The sequence below is a fragment of the Gambusia affinis genome, linkage group LG17 (genome assembly GCF_019740435.1).
Source record: "Gambusia affinis linkage group LG17, SWU_Gaff_1.0, whole genome shotgun sequence".
Lineage (NCBI taxonomy): Eukaryota > Metazoa > Chordata > Actinopteri > Cyprinodontiformes > Poeciliidae > Gambusia > Gambusia affinis.
In genome coordinates, this window is record NC_057884.1 from 19,731,680 (window position 1) to 19,752,008 (window position 20,329).

Here is a 20,329-nt window from a genome sequence, read left to right on the forward strand (position 1 = left end):
TGGTAAATGGACTGAACTAATATAGTGCTTTTCCAGTCATTTTGACCACTCAAAGCGCTTTACGCTAGAGTCACATTCACCCATTCACACACCGATATGCAGATTGGTGTATGATTTGGGGTTAAATGCCTTGCCCAGAGGCACATCGACATGTGGCAGTAGGACGCTGGAATTGAACCTACAACCTTCCGATCGCAAGACGACTACTTTACCATAGAGCCACAATCTTGTTGAATATTGCTATTCAATGAGACTTTAGCCTATTTAAACTTAATCTTTTAATAATGGCTGTAAAAATGGCTTCTGTAGATTTTCTTTCAGCGTCAAGATTTCTCCTTAATTTAGTGGGTATATCTCAAATTTGACATACTGTACATTGTCTTTAATACCCGGTTTTTCACGTTTTGACACAGCAATTCTGTTGCAATTTTGTGCGATAGACAAACGCAGAGGAGCAGAAAATTGTGAAATAAAACGGAAATAATTCATGCAAAATTGTGACATCTATTTGTATTAAGTCTCTGTAAGGTGAAAGAATAAGGTAAGAACATGGCTGTTGTTGGAAGAAAGTCATCAAAAGGCCAATTTATTGTCCTGTAGAGAAAACCAGCAAACATGCAATGACTAGTAGAGACATTATTGGCAGTAAACAATCATCCTGAAAGCACTAACCCCAAAGCGACAGGTGGTGGTGGATTTCGTTCTTATTTGCATACGGCAAGGATGTCACTACATCTTAATTAAAGAAAAAGATTACTTAACTCATTCATCTAATTTCACACAGTTAATTCATTTGAAGCTGCAGAATGCAGCCATGTTGCTGTTGAGTATCTTCAGTGTCTCTTTCTCAGGCAGGAATCAATCCGTCCACTCTATCTCTATCTAACCAACAGGAATGCAAAGCGGATCGCACCTGTCCGATCACTGAATCTGTGTAGCGACTGATTGGTGGACTGTGTTGTGCTGCAGAGCTGCGAGTGGATTGAACTCGTGTTTATCCGAGCCGTGTGATGATTAAAGCGGGCCGAGCTCAGCCTGGAGTCAGACGGGTAATTAAGAGGCTGGTCTCTGGTGTTAACAGCATTAGTCACCTTGGAGATAATCGACAGCACAAAGCTGCATCCCTCCATGTTGCTGATGGCCTCCTCAAGTAATCCTGCACAAACAGGATCTTGGGCGGGTTTTTTTGTAAGTTAACGCATTACAGTTCCTATATAAATTACAACAGCAACAGCAACAAAAATGTAATTCAAAAACAAAATATAGAATCATCAAACACAGTGACATATTGTTGAAATGTTTTACTTTCATAGTTTTCATAAATATGGCTTAGAGCTAAAGTGAAAACAAAGTTTGTATTCCAGAAATGGTAGCTTAGTGACAAGCATATCCATGTATGATACTGTATATCCACTTTTGGAATGGTGTTTGCTGCTTATATAAATGTATTTTTTTCCTTCCACTAAACTTTCAATCAATTTCCTTATGTACAGGGCTCCTTCAGCAACTACCTTATGTGACTTTCCTTTCTTTTAATGGATTAATAATATTAACATTTGTGTTATTTTGTTGGTCTTGTTGGTATAATATCCTAGTAATTATTGGATCATCATTAGTTGTGAGTCATAATCCCTAAAATCAACAGAATGAAGTGCTTGAAATAAATCTCTCTGTATATAAATAAATCAGTAACTTTCACTTTCTGAAACAAATTGCTGAAATCAATCAACTTTTAGCGATTTATTGTAAGCCTCCTAATGCGATGACTAAACAGCCTCTGCTCTGTGTAGATAACGGATATTTTGCAGAATATTAATGCTCCCATTACTTTGCACCTGTTGACAGAAACTCATAACCAGCATGCAATAAAAATGTATCTTGCTTTGATCTCGTCTCTTAGCATCAGTATAATTTTATTAGCAGCTTTGTAAGAAATCAAAGCCTCCGTTTTCAGATGCAGGTTGGCCAAGTTAAACGTTATTTAAAGCTGATGAGCTGCAGTGGTGTTCTGCACAGTTGGGAAACTCTTCATCTAAATAAAATTTTAGTTATACCTATAGAGGTGAGCATATACTTGGTCAGGTAAAAGTGACTGTTTATGCATCCTCTGGGGTCTAAATCACGGCGATAAGTCTTTAAGTTGTGAGAGAAACTCGCCAGAGAAAAAGATGGATGCCGACTTTCTTCTCGCCCATCCCGTTCATAAATTACCAGGCCATTGATCCATGGTTGTCTGGGATTCTCGGCGGACCTCCTCCTCGCATTCATCACACCCCGCGTCTGCAGCTGAGCCTGAGTGGAAATGTCTCAAACACATCCTCCCCTTCCTGAGAAAGCAGCAGCATGGCCTGTTGCTTGGATACAGCAGTATTTTTTTTTCTTTTTTTATGAAGAGTGGATAAAACCTGAAGGACTGCATTATGCGCCAAGATGTTTCAGCATCTTGGTCCGTGTTGGACGTCTGGTTTTGTATTGAGTGAGCGCTGTTTGCTTTAACAGCAGCTGTGCGGAGCGTTTCCACTGTTTGCAGGCTGCTTTTGAGACAGTGCAGGAAAATAAATCATTGTAGGGTAAGCAGGATATCCAGGCTGTTGATAATATTTGTTATGAACTACTGTGAAATCCAGAGGCAGACGGAAATCAAGCTGATCATGCAAAGGGGAATCCAAAAACATGTTGCATGCAGTTTTAATCACTTTTGGAAACGTTGCTGAAAAACTGACATTCAATTACTTGTTTAGAGTATTAAGAACACATGAGAACATGCATTATAGGTCAGAAAAAGAACTTAATTTGAATAATGAAGTCTTTTTTTCTGTACATACACCATGTTCCTTTTTATTTTATCTTAATGATAAATGAAATAAGACCTGTTTGACAACATGAAGTAGGCCCAAAGATGTAAAACGTTTGCTCCACTGAGGAGGTCTGTGCTTGGAGTTGTTCGTCTTGCACTGAAGAGAAATCAGAAAAAAACAAAGAACGTTTTTCATTCATTGGGTGAAAATAACAGCATGTGATGATGGGTTGCTCTGTTTCTTTTAAGTAGTATAAGTTTAACAAAATCTGATCTGTTTGTGATATAACTACAACACAAAGTAGCATCTAGAACCCATGTTTATCAGAGCTGTCCTATACATTTAAGTACAAATTTCTCCTAAGTGGGAAAGGAGACCCACCTGTGCCATAGAGCTGAAAACACAGGAAACAGGTTGTTCATTGACGTGTGCCAAAATAGCCGTCAGTCATTCAGCTGAGCACCAAACAGGAAATGAACAGGTCTGCTGATGTTTCTGTAACATAATAGATTCTTTCAGTTGCTCCAACTTTGGGATGGGTAATTTTTGTATCTTTTATCCCTATTTTGGGAATTTTGCCTACAATTCTGACGTATCCTCTTTCATATTGCGTTTCTGTTTTGCTTTGCTGTCCAAAAGCCCTGCTGTGGAGGGCTGTGTGTGTGTTCAAATGTCGAGCCTGCTACTGATGGCGTGTTCCTCTGGTGCAGCAAATGCAAACAGTGCCTGCTCCTGCTGGGCTCCTCTGATCTCAGCGCTGCTCCACATCAGCGCTCCTGTTTTTACGACTAGCCACTGTATAAAAGGTAAAGGTGGTCTGGGTTTAATTACGCAGCTGTTCTCTACAGTCACGGTGGCTTTTTCCTGACAGAGTCAGAATTATCCTCTTTTGTAATGGAGATTAACCCCACTAACAGCCTCACTTAGCCTATTTAGCTTCCATATTTTAACACCAGGCCCTCTTTAACGAAGCAGCTCTGCCTTGACAGCTGGGGGTTCTCCCCCGATACAAAACTATGGTCAATCCTTTCCTGCTTACAGGCTTTTGGGGGTAACAAGATGAGATTAACACATTTGAATGCAATTTTAATGTAATGCATAATTCATGCAGTGTTCTCTTCTCTAATTTGAAGGAATACACCCCTTTTCCTCAGCATTCCAAGTATCACAGCGTCCCAGCTGAGGGTTAAAGGGGGGTTAGAAGCCTTTCTGCTTATCAGGGTCCTCCGGGTGTCTCCTGGCAGATCCTGTCCAAATATTTGCAAAGCTGGACTCGCTTTCATTCCCTAAGTGTAATTGTTTTAGTTAATGCAGGACCCGATGTTCTGTCCTGTTGGTTACGAAACCTTTATTTTCAGTGACACAGTGACCGTCAGTTGAACTGCAGTCAACACGGAGTTGCAGAGGCTCAAGCATTGACTTGCTCTCCAGGCCACAAAATAATTTTTTTTTTAAAGTCACACAATTTCCTGGCAACAGCGTTCATACCGCAAAAGCTTTCTCACCTTTTGCCTCATTGTTGCCAACAGTTGCTGTGCAAAGCAAAAGACAAAGTCTATAAAGTTATTCCTTAGTCTCTTCACAAAGATGAAAAGCAACAGATTATTCAGATTCTCCTCCTTCAAGTCTCATAAGCTGCAGCAGGGCAAACCCAGAGGAGACATTGGCTGATTTTAAATATTTATCAGGGCTCATATTGATTTCAAATAAGGGGAATTTAGAGATCACAGTTGGGGGAAGTAGACTCTTGTGAAGATCATCTCCTTCGATTTATTTTACATATTTCCAAATGAATGGAAGCAGCATAACAAATGGGTAGAGATTAGATCTGAGTCCACTGATTCTGTCAGTGGTTGAACTTTGATTGCTTATTGGAGGATAAAGATGTGAGAAAACTACTTAACATCTCAGATTATTATACTGTTTTATCAGTTTATTTATGTCTGGCTCTTCTTGTAGGACGAATATGTAATAAACAGACAATTGGGTGTTTTGTCAAATAAGGAGATTTGAGTTATTTAAAATGGCAAAGTTAATGTCTTTTGAAAATCTTTTAGTTAAATTCAGTCTACAAATGAAAAATATTCTTGAAGTTTTGACTAGTTAGTGTCCTAAAGGTCATATGTTAAGATTTATCTGGTCTAAACCTGACTATTATTGAATTACAAAATACTAAATGTTTGTATTTTAATTAATTAGTTTGTAATTTTATACAAAATAAAAGCTGGTTAAGAACTGAATAGCTTCAGTGACACTGGTTGAACACAAACTAGTATGTGTGAAAATTAAGCTGACAGGAAGAACATGGAAAAATAAAAAATTACACTGTAATTACATTGGTATACAGTATGGTTGATCAATTCCCATTTTACTTTAGCATTAGAGAGGGTGTAAAAATTTTTAAAGCAGCTTTAGATGTGAAAATTTGTTCATTTTGACAATGAAAAATAATATTGTCTCCTGGTTTGCATTAATCTGGTGTGGAGTGCTTTGGGATTGTAGCTGGATCAGATTATTTCCTGTTGTAGAAGCAATAAGAACACATGAATCTTCTTCTAGATGAAGCTGGTGATCGCCTGTTACCATTACATCCATATTAATAACAGTGTCAAATATATGCATGTTTTCTAATAGCCTTTCTATGTACAACTGTTGCTTGTAAGAAAATGGGAATAATATGGAAAAAATCCTTAGGTGTAGCATCATTTATTGATTACCTGTTCACAGACTAACTAGTGTGTTTGAGGCATTTCTTTTACTGCAGTTAAAACTAGAAAAACAAAAAATAATTTCACTATCTATTGGTCACATGAGTTTATCTTGTGTTTTTTCACTCTGGAAAAACAAATGTGCAAGATTCAAAATGCAATGTTGCCAGACCAGCTGTATAAAATCATTCTTTTCTTTCCACTCAATGTTGACTCAGTGGCAAATTATTGGTCGCTTGGTCTGTTTTGCTGACATAAATGAAGTTGGCCATGAAGAGGCTGTCATTGTCGATAGTAATATAATGTCTGCTTACATGCTTACATGACATTATAGATAGTAATATAGTGTTTGCTTACATGCGTTTAGACTAGAGGACTGTAGACATTTGAACAATAAGGCTCTCATTCCTTTAGCTCTTGTTTTGATTTTCTCCAAAGACAAAGAGTCTGAAGTTTATGAAATCCATCGTCACCTCCACCTGGCACCAGGAGGTCTCTTGCCGGATTGTGCATCCCCTGCAGCTTTTTAAAGTGAGTGTGTGCACTTACAGTCATAAAGAAGGTCTTCCAGGCTCCTCCTGTGGTCATCTGGGTGCATTTTTTGAGTGCTCCATCACCTGCTGAGAGCTTTGGAGCTGACATCCGTGGTGTACGATGATTCACTGCCCCTATTACTTTGTCTGCTGAGGGGTTTTTGTTGTGAATCAAATTTAGTCTTCCTCACAGTTCTCAGACAAACATCAGTCTCTTTCATTGACTTTAATTCTCTGACAGGCTGTCTGGGTATCTGATCCTCTCTGACTCACCTCAGTTTAACCTGAGCTGTTGTTTTTTTTTCCTCCTCCTCTTTTTGTTCTGTGTCTGCTAGAGGAACAAGTCTGATTTGGGCAACAACAGTGCTCTTTTCTTGCAGCGATGTGATAAAACATGTTATTAGATTACCACTAATTGCTCATTTCCCAAAGGTGATGAAAATAGGGATATTAGGGGAGCCTGAACAGATTGCTTGATTCTGTTTTTGCAGCCTTATCTGTGATGTTCTGCCTACAGTTTTTTGCTTCTTTTTTGTTTTGGCTTTCGTCCCCATTATTCCTAACAGAGAATATTTACAGCTATGGTGGAACAAGCCTTGTGCTCTTGTACTTTTCACATGTCGCATTTCTGTAATTTGGTTTTGTTGGAAGTTATAATTTGTAGTTTCTCAGGAATTAGCATGTAGGAGTGTGTGCAGATGAAGGACCACCCCCTCAGAGAAATAATGCATTGTTCTATGTGCGATGTAGCGTGGTGATATGGTAGAAGGGCATGTCAGGGTTTTTTATGAGTCTTTGTTGCCTGACTCTTTGCTCTTTGCTGCTCCTCTCCCACCTGCTCTCCTCCGCCTGTATGTCTCTGACAAGTTTGCCGTTTTCAGGAGCTGTTTACTCTTCAGTGAGAAGTCAAACTGTTTCTTTGCTGTCGCACACAAGCCACCCTTCTAAAAGCCTGCTGACAAACTGGAGTGAGGCTCTCGTGGCTCTCTTTTTAAGTTTCTTTTTCCGGTTAAACTTCAATTTTTTTCCAAGAGTCTGATTTTCTATTTTCTGATCTTTAAATGCCCAATTTCTTTAATGTTGACTTTGTGCTCTTGGTATTTACCATGGCCTTCTGTCGATGATTGGATGGCTTCACCTCATTGCTTACCCGGTTGTGACCTGACTTAATGCCTCAGACAGGCATTAAGACATTAACATTTCTTTCTAGAATATTTACTATACTGAAGAATTTGTGGATAACTCAAAGACTACATGGTGGGATCGTCATGTGGCTGAAAACAAGCCCAAATTACTACCCCTCCACCAACATGCTGGACAGTTGGCATGTGTTTGTGGTGTTTTGCAGTAATTAGAACATTCTCGCTCATCTAGCCAAAGTACATTGATCCTGTAGTCCTGTGGTTTGTTGTTTACAACTTTACAAACCTAAACCATGCTGCAATTTTTGTTGAGAGACGAGGCGTCCTCCTCCAACTCTTCCTCACAAAGAATAGTTGTTTTTTCTCTGTAGAGTTTTGAATCATTCCTCTGAACATTGCATGCCTGACCTTAGTTGAATTTATCTGGAAATATTCTCTGCTGTGGTGAGTGTTTTCCACTTGTCAGTGATCTTTCTGAGTTTATAAATGGCCTTATAACCCTTTCCAGATTATGTGTTGTGATAATTGCTTTTTTAGGGATGATGTCAGTGACTTGTCGTTTTAGACAGATGGTGTAACATTTGATTCTGGAATATTTTGTGATACAAAGAAGTTGATGATCTTGTTGGTGAATCCCATCTTGTCCAGGATGCTGGTGAAAATAATATATTGTGCTTTATGAGTCTTTCCCCAATCTTCTTCTTGTTGCCATTTAATAAACTTTAATATTTGACATGCTAACAGAGGCTTGACGATTCTGAGATGGAGCTCCTGCATTTTCTACAATTTCTCTCGACATTGTACAGTCTGAGCTTACAGGGAATTTGCAGGTAAGCTCATTCCTGGGAAAATTAACAACTCAATTAACTTAAAATGGTTTACAGTTGGCCTAGAAATCCCTCCCAGTTTGATGTGGAGCAGCAAGTTTTTTTTTTTAAGGTTATTGATGTTCTCTTTCCATCCTGGCTTTGTGTTTAGTTAGAACTTTGTATTGCAGAAGAACAAATGACAAAAACTTTTGCTTTTTACAGAGTTAGCCACATTGATGTTTTAAGTGTATGTACTTGTGTAGGATGCATTCAGCAGCCAAGGTGAACTCATGTGTTAGTTCTTTATGGTTCATTGTAATTATCCTTAAGATTTTACATCATATGTGATGCCCAATAATAGTAATTACTGATTAAAAACAAACAAAATGTCTAGTGTAACTGTCAGGAGAACATTGGTGTCCTTATGGACCCATTGACTTTCATGTAAGTGTGTTGAGGAAGACAGTTATTGGGTTAAATAACAACAAACCTGTTGAGTCAGTTGGATAAATCACTTTGAGAAGAAAGTCTAATATTGAGGTTGAGTTACATTTGCTTCTTCTTAGGCAGGAAAAACTTATTTAAGGGCATTTTACGTCCTGAAAGTACCTCAAGCAACAGTAAACATAATTTTATTTGCTGTTTTCCCAAAAGTAATTTTCCACCTAAAACAGGGGAAATTATAAATAAAATAAAATAAAATAAAATAAAAGCAAGAAAATCCCACATTTATCATCTGAAATCTGCCATATTTGAAACAAAACCTTCCTTTGTTAAAAGCTCATATTAATTGCAGCGTCTATGACTAAGTGAGCGTGATGTTATACCTGATTGATTATGCTGAAGGCAGCCTCAGCCTGAGGAGATGATCATATATAGTTCACTCACTCTTCCTTATCGCACTGCATAAAAATATCTCTTTTTTTTTAATATTATTTATGTTCTGCTTGAATCATGATATTTTCATTCTCACGTCACCTATGCTTTGGAATTGCCAAACTTGCATTAGAATGTCAGACACATCTTTCCTATCCTGATCCGTATCTGCAGTAAACCTTTCTCTCTCCCTCTCTTACTCTCTCGCCCGCAGACCACTCCAGCAAATGTTACCTTTTCATATCAGGGCTGGGAAAATAAGCTCTTTTTTTTCTCCTCCCCCTGCAGCACAAGTGGATCTGCAGGCATGATAACCTCCACCGCTGAACTGCAAATGTCACTTTGGCGAGGCGACCAATCGCATTCCTTTTTTCTAGTCTGTGTGGCTCTCTTATGGGGTTCGCACCCACGACACTGAGACTGAGCCGGCGTGCTCGTATGAATGAGAATGAATCGGTGAACCTCTCAGGTGTGGCCCAGAGAGGCTAACGGAAATATCATAAAATACCAGGCAAACCAGGAATAACTGTAGCAGCAATGGGATGGATTTTGCTCTTTGAAAGCTAATTAGAACATCAGTCTGAGGTGGATATTACCTCACAAAGTCAACTGCAGGAAAAGAAACACTTTGTCTCCTCAGACATCTGCAGAGTTCAGTGGAGAGCAGTTTTTAGGAGTGGACTGGTTTGAGATTCTGATGTTCTGATAACCTTGAGCTAAAAGTAGATAGTAGTGAATATCAAATCTGATTTATTGCATGTAGAAAACCAAACCTAAATCGCTAAAACCTTTACTACATTCCACCTTAAAAAGTCACATTGCAGGTTTTCGATACAGGCGGGATGGTTGTCATATAATTTATCTGCGATTCTGATTTTGATGCAGGAGTGACTTGAAAGAAATGAGAGTTTAAAGTCATTAGTTTGACTTCAGGCAGCTAATAGCGTGGTAGGTGGGGTTTTCCCTGGACTCCAGGCTCTTTGATGATCAAATGTAACAGCTTAGCTCAACTGAAGTTTTACACTTAAAGAAAGAAAGAAGTAATAAAAAATAAATCCTGTATTTGTTTTTATCAATAGAAATTATTACCAGATTGAAAAAAAAAATACTTTAGTAATCCTAGAGGGAAACTAAATGTTATTTTAACTCATATTATCCAAAGATTTGTTGTACATGCTGATGTCGGTGCTCAGAAAGGACCTCCTGTAGCAGTCTGTAGTGCAGCGTGCCTGAAGAAGCGTCTGATTGAGGACACTATGTTGTTTCATAACCTTCTTATGAAGGAGATGATCAGGGTTGTGATCAATATTCGGTTTTCATTAGGTTTTCGCCTGGTTCTAATAATATGAATCAAGTCCAGTTACTCACTTTCTTAATATAAGAAAAAGACTCAACTTCTCCTTTTCTATCCTTGAAGATGTGTTTTCTTTTTGTGAGTTAATTATTTTCTGTATTGTTGTTAAACAAGCTTTTGCGAAAGAGATAAAACAACAATACAAATAGTTAGACTTTAGTATCTTCTCCCCAACTAGCATAATTGGTACATCTAGCGTAAAATAAAAGTGTGTATTCCAGAGAAGGCGGACTTTTAACTGTAAGTTTTAAAGGTCACCATATGAAGCTGGTGAGGGGAAGATTTGCAGTCTAAAACTGTACCTGCACCTTCTGGTGCCATCGTTGCTGCCCTGATTGCTGTCTAACATCAGCCCAGCTTCAGATGTAACTTGGAAGGCTGCTGGTCTTACGCAACAGCCATTACAAATAAATATGTGGTCAAGGCCTTCAGCAGATACGAGGCAATCAAGCATTTCACTCCATATAGACTCTTTGCCTCAAGTCTTTTGTGAGTGCCGCCTGCTCCCTGCTCGTCAGCTCATATCGCACACCACACACAGAACTGAAAGAGCAAATCAGGGCCGTGTGTGAATTTGCATGCTAGGTAATGCATTCTTCACATACAGAAAGATCAGAGACCAGGTTTGATTATAAATTACACTACAACGCTGCTGTAATCGGTCTGTGCTCTTGCCTTCAAGGTTTGGCTGACTGATGGAATATTTTAAGCAGCGAGAGCATCGATATTTAGACCGGAGAAGTGTCAATGGCTGTAACCCCTATAAAGATTGTTCTGCCTCAACACATGCTTCACACATGCTTTGTTTTTGTTGGCAGTGATGAAAAGGAATATTTTGTGCCACACTGAATTCATTCTGTCTGTTAAATTGACCAGGTCAGCTCATCAGTTTGCCAAAGATTGTCTTTTTCTCCCTCTGTCTGTGTAGTTTCAGGTATTTGTATTGCCTCAGCAGATTATAAACACAGAGAATTAGTCCTGCCAACCAAAAACTGAGGTTGGCAATGAAGGGACCCTCTAAAAATATGTTAAAAACTTTTAGATAAAGAATTTTATTGCAGTGACATAATCTTAAATATGTTAACATTCATTTAATTAGTAAAAAAAAACCCAGAAATAGTTGTTTTAATAAGCTGGTGAAATACTAATTTGAAACTAACAATCCCTATAAAAAGGTTTTTACTTTAGAAGCTGGACAGGTCATCCATCTTTTGCCAATGTTTGTTTTGGATCTGTGATTGATTCTTCAGTCATTTTCTGGTTTTAAACACCAATAAGACACTTTGATTACAGTCTCTTGCAGCCTAATATGAAAAGAGGTAGAAATGTCTCATTATTTCCCAGAATGGCAAAATAAAGTGTAGAATTTTTTTTATTTACTCTACTCTCAGTGTGCTTATTCTTTGCTCTTTCTTAGTATCTGACTTTGTTTTAATGATTGACAAGTCCTTGGAGCTGGAGGTAGTTTCTGCTGTTGATTGACAGGTTGTTTTTTAGCTTTTAGTTAGAGGTCTCATTCCATCTAAAGGACATATCTCAGGACGCTGTGTCTGTTGATAAGACATCAGACGACATGATCCTCTGTGGCTGTGAGGATTAGGTACGCAGTTTTAAAGTTCCTCAGCACCTGAGAGGAATAGGTCAACTACAAAACCCAAAAGCTAAACCCAACAGTGCTGCGGCATTGTTGGTCAATCCTAGCCAGACTTGTAGAACATGTTGCTAAATATTCTTCAAGATTAATCATGCTGGTGCAGCACAGGCGTGAAGTATTTAATCTTTTCATTGTACCATTAATTATCTGATGGAGATGCTTTAACGCAGACACTTACGTCATTTTTGCATTTTATTTTTATTTTCTCTTTCTGTAGTTCCTGTGCCTGAAGAATATCCGGACATTCCTAAAAGTGTGCCACGACAAGTTCGGCTTGAGGAACAGTGAACTTTTTGACCCGTTTGATCTTTTTGACGTCAGAGACTTCGGCAAGGTAAGTTTAAAATACAAAAAATAAAGAAATAAAAACTCTTCCTGGTTGATGTTTTCCGGAAAGTCTTGTAACTTTTAGACAATGATTTTATGACAATGAGATTTCCAGTTAAAAAATAGATTTCAATAAGTAATGGAAGCTTGCTGTTATGATTGCTGTTTGGACTTTCTTTATGTGTTGGACATGTGTGTGCATAGAAAAGTACAGGGATGTGTGAGTTCATCTAAAGTGCAGATCAGCATCCCTTTGTGCTTCGCATGAGTTTAAAGGTAGTTCAGACCTAAATCCGTCTGTTACATTAACCCCCGGTGTGGCGCTGAGAGCTTGGATGAGCATTTAATGTAACACCTAAAGGTCAGCAATCTTATTCCATGTCACTGGATGGCTGTTGCTAACTATGCAAACTCATTTCATGACTTTTTCAACCTTTTAAGTTATGTAATCCTGTAAGTTTCAACTAAAACTTAAGATGCACAAAACAATTTAGATTTAGATGGTAAAGTATTTTCATTCAGTCAAGAAGATGGTTTCTGAAAGGAAACAGGAAAAGTGAAAAAACATGTAAAAATAAGAAACGTTTCTGAATGTAGGTAATTAAATATGCTTTACCAAAGTATTAGTTTTTTTTTTTTACATCATTAAGTTGAATTGTGGAGGATATATGTCATATTAAAGATGGGAAGGGTTTTGTTTCCACTCGGCTTTGCAGTTTTGTTCTCAGCTGAATTCATGTAAACATATTACAGACTAATTGCTGATGATTGGTGGGTGCTTAATTATCATTGACCTGCATGCTGCTTGAAGAATGTTCACATTTACCTCTCAGCGGGGGAAAAGTAGGGCTCAGTCTTCCTTAAACTATTAGCATTCAGAGGTTTTTGTTTTGAAACATAATGTGAGAAATATGCTGTTATACATTACCATGTAAGGAAAATGAGACAAGCACTTTGATTTTTGGAACTTTCTAGAGCGATCCAGAATATTCCAGGGACAGGTTCAAAAATGGATCATGAAGGATGGTTTAAAAAAAGTGATTTAATGGCACAATTTAATGGTGTGAAAGCTCTCTGGATGTGGTACAACAAACCAAACAACCCTGATGTAGCCCTGCTAGCTCTAAATGGGCTTCAAGTTTGAATCAAATTCTGTTGTTATACCTTTATATTTTGCTATTTTGCTGAAAGTCAAATGGGCCCATCTAACACGAGATGGAACAATCTGGAACACTTCAGGTCCAGTAAATGGCTCTGGACAGATCCAGATAGTTACCCTTCCTCATCTGTTGTAGAGCAGATATCATTTCATTTAGTAATGAGTCATGGATGGATTAATGACATTGTCAGTTTGCATGAATGATTGGATTGCTGGATGTAAGGGTTGATCATATTTATCTGGTGGATGGATTGGATGGATGGATGGATGGATGGATGACATGTTGACTGATGGATGGATCCATCCATCCATCCATCCATCCAACATGTCATCTGAACATGTTGCATGTTTCACTGAGCCTTTTTCTCCACGGTGCCTTTAGTCTCTCCAAGTGGCATCAGGCCTGAAAAGGTTATGAAAGTTAAATAAGCACACAGTGGGGTCAAACACTTAAATGAGCTTATTATCTCATTTCTGTTATACAAAAATGGAGAAATAAAGAGATTGGACTTTAATCCAGGATAAACATTTCCTGTTGGCTTCAGCTAAAGAACAGAGTGTTTCACTCCTCTTTATAATCCCTTTCCAAGTTGTGTGTAGCTCCACACAGAAGTCTGGTTTAAGAGGTGAGAGCCTCTCTCTGAGTGTGTAAGCTGTTAGTAATGGCATGATGTCATTAAATTCATGATGACAGCTGATGCAGCTGGGAACGTTAATAATATGCCGCTTCATCCGAACGAGCATGTGTTTCTATTAAAACAAGGAGGGTGAAGTACGAATAAACTGTTAGCTTCTGTTATTTGTGGAAAGTCTTCTGCTCATTTATCAAACATATCTGTTGTAATCCAAACTTATCAACTCTCTGGAGCATGCACTGAGACGAATAAGGAGCAGAAAAACGATGAGAGAGAAGAAAAAGGAGACGAGGACTCACTTGGCAGTTTGTAGATAAACCACAAGACGACGTCTGACAGTCAATGAGCTCGCAGTGAATGGTATTAAAATCCAACAGCAGTCAGAATCAATCACACAGGCCCTCCATATGTCAATTTAGAAATTGCTTTAGTATGGTCTCAGCAGTGGCGGGCTTGTCTCACCATTGATTTTCCATTAAGGGCAAACATCACATTATAATATATTGAACAGAGTAGATCCCTGTGATGTAGCATACATTTAAATGGTCAGAATTTCTCAGAAACAGGTAATAAAGGTAGGCCTTTCTTTCTTGCACATTATCAGGTCTCAGCCTGTTTTTTTTCCCCTCTATGGATACAAACATAAACAAGAAATAAAGAGTATACTGTATAATATTCCCATCAATAGGTGCAAAAATGGCTTGCAAACAGCGTTGTGTTTTGAAGAAATAGTTAGAAAACCTAATGAAAAATTTTCTTCTAATGTCAATTTAAATTTAATCATAACAGGTCCATTGAGATTTCAGATTACTTCTTAGGTTGTTATTGATTAAGCTTTTATCGGATTGTCATTGACATCAGTAATAGTTAATCCAATCCAAAGATCCTTCTGAGAGTCCTGCTTGTGTGTTTCTTCCTGTGTTGCTGTAAATGGAACAGATGTGAGATTCCCACAATATGGTAACATTTAGTTACTAAACGTGGTTTAACAATGTCACAATATTCTCAACAAAACTTTATAAACTCTGTGTATTTATTCTCTGTCACTGTTCTGGTTTAAATAAAAACATTAGCACTTTCACAATATTTATGTTACAAACAGATTTGTGTTTTAGCATGTTCCTACAACGACTTTGTTCTTTGGTAGTCTAGATGCATAATGGCAGTGGGTTGACTCTACGTTCACTTTAACCCCCAATGCCTCTATCCATAGCAAACATACTGAGTTACGCTGATGGTCTGAGTATATATTCACTATGTCTGTGGACCAACATCTCTAGGATGCCTTTATAAGTTGTCAGTGTTCTAGCTGCTCATAAGTCTTTGGAAACCCAGACAGGTAGCTACTTAACATTAGTGATCCCAGTGTTGATAACTACACAAGTTCTTGTTGTGTGTAAACCTGAAGTGAAAGTGCTATGGGATCAACATCACCTTGATCCACTTCCACCATTTCACTGTTCACTATTCACCTGTTCATGTTTTTTTCATTGGGTGTAGCAAAAATATATTTTTTAAAAAAGGATCAGTTTCTGTTGTACACAAAACCACTACCACAATCCAAAAAACTCAACCACATTTTTATTTATTACATCATAAAGTGTTTGAACAATACCTAGAAACATTTAAGTTGTTTTTTTTTTAAAACATGACTTTTGGTAATAGCCTGTGTTATAACCCTAACTCATGGTTGAAAAACATCATTGAGTATGAATTGAGTAGAAACTGGTTGTAGTTTTCTTTAGACATGAGGAGAGATGATATACTTGCTTTTCACAGATTTGTTTCAAATTCTCTACATCTTTTTCAGATTTGCTACTCCTGGTCTGATGGTGTTGGTACAATTAAAGAGCAAGCAATTTCTTAAAGAAGAGTTAGTCTGATGCATTGGTTAAAGTATAATGTGCTTGAGACATAGCAAAATAAGGCAGCTGTGAGTGTGAAAGTAACAAAAGAAGGGGCTGATAAGGCAACTTTTTTCTTTACTACTTCTATAAACATTAATCGGCCCTGTATTCACCTTTCACCTCTTTACACCGACCCAGAAGTCAGCCCTCCTGGCCTCCACTTCCTCTAATGACGCCTTTTCCCAGGTCACCAGGAAAGGGAGACCAAACCTGTCAAGGCGCGGTGCTGATAAAAAGTAATTGCGCCTTCAAGCCTTCCCATTGGGCTAGTACTAAACCAGATGGAGCACATAACCTGCTCGATGTCCTCTACTAATTTTTATTTTCATTACTTTGCATTAGCATGAACTCAAGCTCCCTTGTTAGCACTCTTTTTGCAGATGTAAAATCTACAGTTTCGTGCCTGTTTCCACTCGTCTCTTCTCTCACCTTAACCCATCCCCCATCATTAGAAATTCATTATGACATCATTAAACCAATGAAATACATCTTATTACTGGGGCCCCAGAGAAGGCTTTTATTTAAACACCTTCTCTCTCTCTTCTCCAAACCCAGCCGCCTCGTTTCCTGTCTTCCAACCTATTTTAATTAGCCACCAAAGGAACATTGCTGTCATTTAAATGAACATGGCAATCAGTTTATTTGGCTGTTGCCATGATTAGCATAATTAGCCTGCACCTGTTAACCATCTATCAACAGTTTGGTAATTTTCCGTCTGTGAGCGGTGAAGGAAGGAAGCTCTCTGACAGATTTGCAGGCTTCATTAAAGAAAGTTGCATCGTTTGTTTGAAATGAACGTCTCACCAGAACCAGAACACCCTCAGAGACGTGAAGTGTCCGAGCCGTCAAGGTGATGCTCACTGACTCCAAGGTACAGCGTCAAGGTGAATTGATTTTATTTGAGCACTGCTTTGGAATGGAAATCCGTCCTTCAACATGAAAACAGACTGATTCTTTAGCTAAAGATTTTGCTTCGTACAAAAGCACTACCTTGCAGAGACGTTCTCCTTGAGATCATTTACATTTTGTAATAATACAACCAACGCATTTACTGGAAATTTTAGGTTTTGGACCAACAGAGTAGTGCATAATTATGGATGGGAAGAGGAAAAATATATAGTTTATATTTGTATATGTCCACCCTTCTTAACTTGGATACCTCTGCGTAAAATCTAGTGTAACAAATTGCCTTCAAAAGTCACCACATTAAAAGTCACCACATGTAAAGTAGCCAATGTGGTTGAGGACTAATCCAACCACATCACTCTGAACCAACCATCCCCGTAATAGAACAGAGTAGGGGTACAGTCATGCTTTATTTAATTCATCCATATCCATCCACCTAAACTAACAGTCTGGGCAAGTAGAGCATCAACAAGAGCAGCATTGTATTTATAGAAATAACCTTTATTGTCCCTCTGTGAGGAAATTCACGTGTGCCAGCAGCAAAATGACTGGCAAGCTGAGGCATGCAGGTTCACACCAAAGCAAATTTCTAGAGACAGAAAGTGAAAAAAGAGACGGCACGATCTTGGCAGATTTATAGTATAAGAAAAAAGAGTTTACTCAGATGAAGCAATGTACCACAGAGAGGGATATTTCAAAGAATGTGCAAAAGTTTGCGATTGTAATGTCAAAAAAAGTTATAAAAGCATAAATGCTAGTCAAGAGCACAGGAGTTTCAGTTAAGGATTTGCACAGGTAAAGGTGTATTTTCTACAAAATGTTGGATTAATTGTGTCCCTAGAGATGTAAATTGGAAGTATTTGCATAAAATTCCCAAAGAGGAAGAATTTGTACTGTTCCACTAATTTGAGCTGGATCAGAGCTCATCTCACATCATTCTGTGCTCAGATACTCAAAACACACCACCGAACAGCCAGTGTGTTATAACATGAAGGAAGCTCAGTTGAAACAACAACACCAACCCCCAGATTTAATTTGTACCAAGCGCTCCTATTTCTGCTGCTTTTCTCTTTCTCTCTATTTCCCCATCCATCTCCTCCCGTTCCTCACTGTCCTCCACTTCCCGCTCATTCATCTCACACCTCTCTCACTGCGAGAGAGTGTTGTGATAAGACAGAGCTAGCGGGCAGGCGAGCCACTATTGTGTCGAGGCGACGTGATTGCCATTGGACGGCGGTGTTTGATTACCCTCTCTGGCTGCCCCAAAACCCGCGCACGCTGAACTCTGCTCCTTTTCATTTCCTTTTCTGCTTTCTGTGGCTGAAAATAGCCGACTCTTTAGTCTCCACGCCCAGTGCTCAAACATCTGGAACGTGCCTGCATGTTTTAGCCTCTGTTGCACCCCCTCGGCACGGCCTAGTGGGGTTTTTTTATTGTTATTTTACTGTTAAGAGCTTCAATTTACAGAGCATTGAACTTTCAGACATTTTTGCTGTCCTTGGTTCATTTTCAAGAATTGTTGCATGCCACAGAAGGGTCATAGCAGACAAGTTCTTAGAACAAGATGATTGAAATATAAACATAAGAAATATTGCCTTTTTATTTATCCCAAAACATAAGACATGTTTGGTGTCTGGTTTTAGCCAAACTATAATTTTGATAAATATTTGTGTTTTTTGTTTGTTAGGCCAACAGAATCACTTCTGAAGCAATATGGAACCTACATATGAAATAATGTATCAAAAATCTAGGCTTTTATTTTTAAAAACATCTTTAGGTTTTATTTAAAAAGATCATAATCAATTTCCTCATCCAGTTGATTCAAAAATCCTTGTTTGCTATAATGTCAATTTTATTTTGAAAGTCCAAGATAATCTCTCATTCACTTTGATTTAACTTTTTAAATTTGTACTAGAGTTCCTTTAGATATACATTATTTTTACAAGGTAAAATGATGCATTTTTAATGCCTGGTTTTATACCATTAGTGTTGTGAAACATAAATTTGCAATAATTTTTTGTATGTAACATAAAGGCTTTTATTTTGAAGGGTATCTTTAGGTTTTAGTTTGGATATATATATATATATATATATATATATATATATATATATATATATATATATATATATAAAAAAAATTCCCTTCTCACCCACCGCGGGTGGTGATTCTTCTTCCTCTTAGCTCGGGTCCTCTACCAGAGGCCTGGGAGCTTGAGGGTTCTGCGCAGTATCTTGGCTGTGCCTAGGACTGCACATTTCTGGACTGAGATGTCTGATGTTGTTCCTGGGATCTGTTGTAGCCACTGTTCCAGTTTGGGGGTGACTGCCCCGAGGGTCCCGATGACCATATATATATATATATATATATATATATATATATATATATATATATATATATATTTATTTATTTATTTTAGAACAAGTTTTATTTTGAAAGGTCAACTTCACTATTTTTCAGCAATAGTTTAGTTCCATTAGTAATGTGCAACCTGTTTGGCAGGAATATACTCAGAAGAAATATTGACACTTTTATATTGAAAGGTATCTTCAAGCTTTATTATGAAAATCCAAAAACATGTTGCTTTCTGGATACCTGCTTTTGCAGTCTTCTGCTTCATAAAATATTTACTTTTATTTTAAGTAATATCTATGAACTGTAATATACAGACGTCTATTTAAAACATTGACAGTGTATGTAGAGCCTGAAGACGTTGCTGTAAATTCTCGTAGCGATCCATGGTCGTCAGACTCGAGACGGAGTTTGCTGTAAGTGATGGAGGGGGAAGGTTCAGAGGTCAATCAGCTGGAGTCAGCATTTCAGATGAATCCGTCCCCTTCCATTAGCGACCACGTCCTGAGCAGCAGTCCTTTACTGTCAGTACCTGAGTGGGTTTTTAAGTGGATGGTCACATGTCCTTGTGTGTGTGTGGGGGGGGGGGGGGGTTAAGTGTTTTGAGATTTATTGTGGGATGTGTTTACCTTTATCTGAAGCAGGTTCATGTGTTTACATATTTATGTCAGCAGATACTGTACGTAATATGTGCTTTTATGCACTTTTAACTTGTTCTCCCTATTGTTAGCTCTCATTTGACCATTTTCTGACACCAGAAGAAAGAATGAAATATTCTACTTTCCTCCAGTATGGCTCAGCTCCCCAACAGGTTCTTCACCCCTAAAGGGAGAATTTAACTCCTTGACTTTGGACACTCACTCCCTGGCTCTCCCAAGTAGCTCTGCGGTTGTCATTTCTATTCCCTCGCCCCTGTACTTTACTTAACCGTCCGTCAGGACCGCCCCCATCTGCAAGTTTTTACATAAAGCTTCCAAGACATAATCAATAATTCATTCCAAAACGGCACAGCGCTGATGATATTTCTCTTGACATGAATTATAAATGGGATCGCTCCCCCCGTATTCTCTCCTGTCTTTTTGGACCCCTCCAATCAAAACCCCTGCAACGCTTCAACTGCAGCAGCTCGTTACCCTGATAGCCATGGAAACGGGTGACTGCGGGGCCGGGG

At 38.4% G+C, this 20,329-nt stretch overlaps 1 protein-coding gene across 9 annotated transcripts in view; it reads left to right on the forward strand.

The window, feature by feature from the left end:
* The window catches only part of vav2 (vav 2 guanine nucleotide exchange factor), a 200,641-nt gene that overhangs the window by 47,831 nt on the left and 132,481 nt on the right, over window positions 1-20,329 (forward strand). For all 9 annotated transcript variants that reach the window (XM_044144485.1, XM_044144490.1, XM_044144487.1 and 6 more), the window contains one exon: window positions 12,092-12,208. In XM_044144485.1, the coding sequence (XP_044000420.1) occupies window positions 12,092-12,208 (117 nt within the window). The remainder of the gene's footprint in view (window positions 1-12,091; window positions 12,209-20,329) is intronic.